Below are 4,101 nucleotides of genomic sequence, written 5' to 3'. Positions count from 1 at the left end.
AAGAGCAATTTGCTGGCCTCATACGGCTTCGGGCTCCTCTCCAGCTGGGTCTATCTCCGTTTCTACCAGCGGCACAGTAGAGGCCGCGGAGACATGTCTGACCACTTTGCCTTCGCCACTTTCTTCCCCGAGATCCTGCAGCCCGTGGTGGGTCTGGTGGCCAACCTGGTGCACAGCCTCCTGGTGAAGGTGAAGGTCTGTCGCAAGACGGTCAAACGTTACGACGTGGGTGCCCCGTCATCCATCACCATCAGCCTGCCAGGGACGGACCCCCAGGACGCTGAGAGGAGAAGGTACCGCTCACCCTGTTTCCACAGGGATCGTGTCTGTGGGAAGTGGGAGTCGGGTTTAAAATCCAGATGAGGAGTGGGGAGATTTAGGTGCAGGGTGCTAAGGTGGGGCCTTCTCCAGGGGGCTGCTTGGGGCTGCCCTCCCTGCCACAGAGGTGGTGGGGAGAATTTTGGGGTGCTTCTGGGACATCATCCTTCTCTTCCAAACGGGGAGCGGTGGTGGAAGTGCAGAGAAGGAACGAGGAGATCCTGGGGAAGGGGCAGGCGGGGTTTGGGGCCAGGGGCCCCTGTTTCTATAGAAGGGGGGTGGTGACAGCCTGGGCAGGTGCCGCCCCCCTGCTCGCAGCACCTGTCACCCTGGCACGAGGGAAGGTGCTGAGTCAGCCCCACGACCCAGCCTTCCCACACGCCCCGCGTTGCCCTTCCTGAGCCCAGGCAGAACGGTTTGGGCAAGGCGTTGGTGCTCCACTTCCCCCTACCCCGTTTTACACCTTTCTTCCCCCATTCCCAGAGCGGCCGTGTGCCGTCTGACAGCCACAGCCTCTGAGCACGCTCCGTGGCACGAGAACTCTGCCTACGTAGCCCTGGAGTGTGAGTGGGTTTCAGGGGGGCAGCCCCAGGTGCTCTGGGTCACCTCTGGGGCTGCTGAATCCACCCTCTCCTGCTGGGAATGAGTCAGGGCAGCACCGCATGGGGCAGAGCCGTTAACCCCTGCCCTGTCTGTCGGACCCAGGGCTCATCTGTCCGTCTGTCCTTGCTCTGCAGGCAGCTGGCCCTGAAGGCCCTGAACGAGCGGCTGAAGCGCGTGGAGGACCAGTCGGCCTGGCCCAGCATGGAGGACGAGGAGGAGGAGGCAGGGGCGAAGGCTGACAGCCCGCTGCTCCCCGACCCCGGCACAGCTGGGAAGGGCACCACCCAGGAGTCCAGCCTCATCACCTTCCAGGATGCCCCATCCCAGCTGTGACTGGCCGGAACACCGCCCCCCTTCCCCGCCCCGTCTCCGTCGGGGAGCTGCTAACCCCTGTCATGTCCCCCCTGCACAGCTGGGACGCTTGGCGGGGAGCAGGGACTCCTCCTGTGGCAGAGACAAGGGGGCTACCTCATTCCAACGCTTCGTTGCCACTCGTAGCCAGCACCAGGCACCCAGAATGATGACACTGCCACCACCGCAAGGATGGGGGCTCCTCGAGCTGCTCCCCTTGGCGCAGGGGGGCTGTGGATGTTGGCACCGGCAGTGGGGGCTGTTCCAGGAGGGGAACGTGGGGCTGATCCAGCCTCAGGTGTGCCCTGTGCGCAGCCAGCCGGCTCCTTGCCCACACAAGAGTGAAGTCAGCAGTGCTTCCTTGCTTCTCTTCTCCACCAGGCGTTGGCCAGAGCGCTCAACACTTATTTCCTCCATTCTGAAGGTAGTTTTGTCCCTAACTGAAGAAATGGGAAGGCTCGCAGGTTTCTTTTCCGAATCCCTTTCCTGTGCGGAGCCTCCCTGCTGCCCTGGCAGGAGGTTTGCCAGACAGGGGACAGGCCGCTGGGCAGAAGGCCACCCAGCCCCTCACAGCGGTGGTCCAGCACCATGAACTCTGGGTTTTGTGCATGGGGGTTCTCTCCTCCTCCCTCTCCCACCCCCAAAGTCAGCCCTGCAAGGAGCCAGTGCCCTCGGCCGCGCCCCAGCTAATCCGTTTGTCAGATTATACTAGAAGCTGGAATTAATTTTTATGGTGGGGCTCTCACTGCTTCCTCCAGCAGCAGGTTTTCTTTCCTGCAGGTAGAATACGGGCTTCCCCTTCTCTTTTCCTCCCTCTGTGTTGGTGGGCTTTTTTTTTTTTTCCTGGATGGAGAGGATGCTCCCTGCAACAGCCTCCTCACAGCTCCCGATCGTCTGGGCAGTCCCTGGGACACGGGTCAATGGTGTCATGATTATTTTTTTAAAGGACCACATGAGAAGGTTTTGTCAACTGGGAAAAACACAGATGTTTCGCTATAAATAAAGAGTTCTTTGAAAGAGTTGGCTCCTGCAGCTGAGCGCAAGCAGGGGAGAGCCCTGAGGGCTCGTGTGTGGAAGCCTGGGGAGGGGGTTTCTTCCTAGGTGCCCCCAGCAGCCTGGGAGAGACCCTGTGCAAGCAGGAGAGGGAAATCAACAGGGGTGGAAATCTGCCTGCAGCCCAAAAGCCCTCCACCCTCAAAGAGAAAACTGGGCTTGTCGCGCTGTAGCTGCCTGAAATCTTTATTGAATAAAAGCTCTGGATACAGAGGAATTTCCCAGCCCGGGGCCCTGCCGAGAGCAGGGTATGTGCTGTCAAGGGGCTGCTGCAGCAGACGGAGCCTCACAGTGCCCTGCTGCCCCGATGGCAGGCAGGCTGGAAAAAAGGCTGTTGTGTCAGTGAGGCAAGGAGGCTGCTTGCTGCTTTCCCAAGGGCCGTTCCCCTGGCTGACTCAGGGGCTCATCCTGAGCCCTGGTGCCCCCTTTCCTGTGGTGATCCTTGTGCCCCTCAGAGGGACAAAACACCTTTGCAGGCTGCTGGTTTGCAGCCCAGCTTGGTAACTTGCTGTATAAAATTAGCCCCCCCTTCCTGCCAGGCTGAAGTTTCACTGTCCCAGCCTGGGGGAAGGATTTGTGCGTGGCAATGGGTGCCTGGGTCTGCAGCCATGGGGCAGGGCTGACTGCACCGCTCCTGGGGAACCTCTGTGACCCTGTCCAAGGCTGCACTGTGGGGATGGACGTGCCACTGTCCTGCTGCGTCTGCACTGGGTGCTGCCACCCTGCTTCAGCCCTCCTGTGGCTGAAGCACGCAACCATGCCCTGTGCTTTTACTGGCCAAGCTGCCTTCATGGCAGTGCGATGCCCACTGCAGCCTCCCAGGTAAGCAGGGACTCCCTGCCCTCCTCACTGGGAACACACCACCTCCTGTCCTGCCTGCTCCAAAGCAGCCCTGGATAGTCAGGGAAGGGAGAAGGAGCAGGAATCCTGAGTGAACCCTCTGTTTTCTCAGCACTGAGCACCAAGCTGCCACCGGGACCAGCAGCGTTACCTGTGCTGGGAAACGTCCCCGCCAAGGCAGGCAGGAGTTGGGCAGCTCCTGCCCACTCAGCGTCATGCACATTGTAGCTGCTCCCCAGGGACAAGACACTACAGACAATCCAGGACTGAGAGACGAGCAGGTAGAAATCGAGTTCCAAGGAGACCCTGTGTGAGCCAGGGGGGAGCCCCTGCCTCACACGGGGGAAGTTCAGATCCGCGCTGGGCCCTCAGTGCTGGCTGCGCTTACGGTACAGGTAAGCATTGCTGACCTGGTTCATGATAACCAGGCTGGTGAGGAGGGGACAGAGCATGGCAAGGTACCAGGAGATGCCGGTCACTGAGGTGGTGAACCACAGGGAGCACATGCCAAGCATCAGGCTGGCGCAGCCCAGCAGGTAGCCCACCAGCCCCGAGGTCGCGTGGTACAGCTTGAGCTTGGCCAAGGTCCAGTTCTTCACCAGCTTGGGGTAGAGCAGGAGCGCGCCGCCCGCGCACTGCCCGCCGGTGTACAGCACGGCCAGCATCCCCGTCAGGCCGTGCCAGGTGACGAAGTGGGCCTTGCCGTTCAGGTGCTTGTTGTAGGTGATGATGCCCAGCCCCAGGAGGGCGCAGAGGAGGGCGAGCAGCTGTAGGGCCCAGTGCACCCGCACTTTGACTTTGCGGGAGAAGGAGCGGAGCAGCGAGGTCTCGGGGGAGAACACCAGCAGGGCCTCCGTCATCAGGAACGAGAACTGAGGGACAGAGGGCACAGGGATCAGCACCGCGGCCAGGGCAGAACCCGGGGCTCGGCCTCCC

General features: G+C 61.2%; 2 protein-coding genes across 2 annotated transcripts in view; one reads left to right on the top strand and one right to left on the bottom strand.

Moving 5' to 3' along the window:
* Window positions 1-1,254, top strand: part of TMEM115 (transmembrane protein 115) — a gene marked incomplete at its 5' end in the record, with an annotated part of 1,735 nt that extends 481 nt beyond the window's left edge. Inside the window, 2 exons of the mRNA XM_010186105.1 lie at window positions 4-293; window positions 1,056-1,254. Of these exons, the coding sequence (XP_010184407.1) occupies window positions 4-293; window positions 1,056-1,254 (489 nt within the window). The remainder of the gene's footprint in view (window positions 1-3; window positions 294-1,055) is intronic.
* A 2,279-nt stretch (window positions 1,255-3,533) lies between these two features.
* On the bottom strand, window positions 3,534-4,037 carry LOC104541936 (cytochrome b561 domain-containing protein 2; the record flags this gene model as incomplete). Its single annotated transcript, XM_010186104.1, has 1 exon — window positions 3,534-4,037. A coding segment is annotated over one exon (504 nt), but the record flags the coding sequence as incomplete, so codon positions are not given.
* Between the last annotated feature and the right edge of the window lie 64 nt (window positions 4,038-4,101).

The sequence above is a fragment of the Mesitornis unicolor genome, unplaced genomic scaffold (assembly GCF_000695765.1).
Source record: "Mesitornis unicolor isolate BGI_N332 unplaced genomic scaffold, ASM69576v1 scaffold35366, whole genome shotgun sequence".
In the NCBI taxonomy this organism is placed as follows: domain Eukaryota; kingdom Metazoa; phylum Chordata; class Aves; order Mesitornithiformes; family Mesitornithidae; genus Mesitornis; species Mesitornis unicolor.
This window is presented reverse-complemented; position numbering and strand designations above follow the sequence as displayed.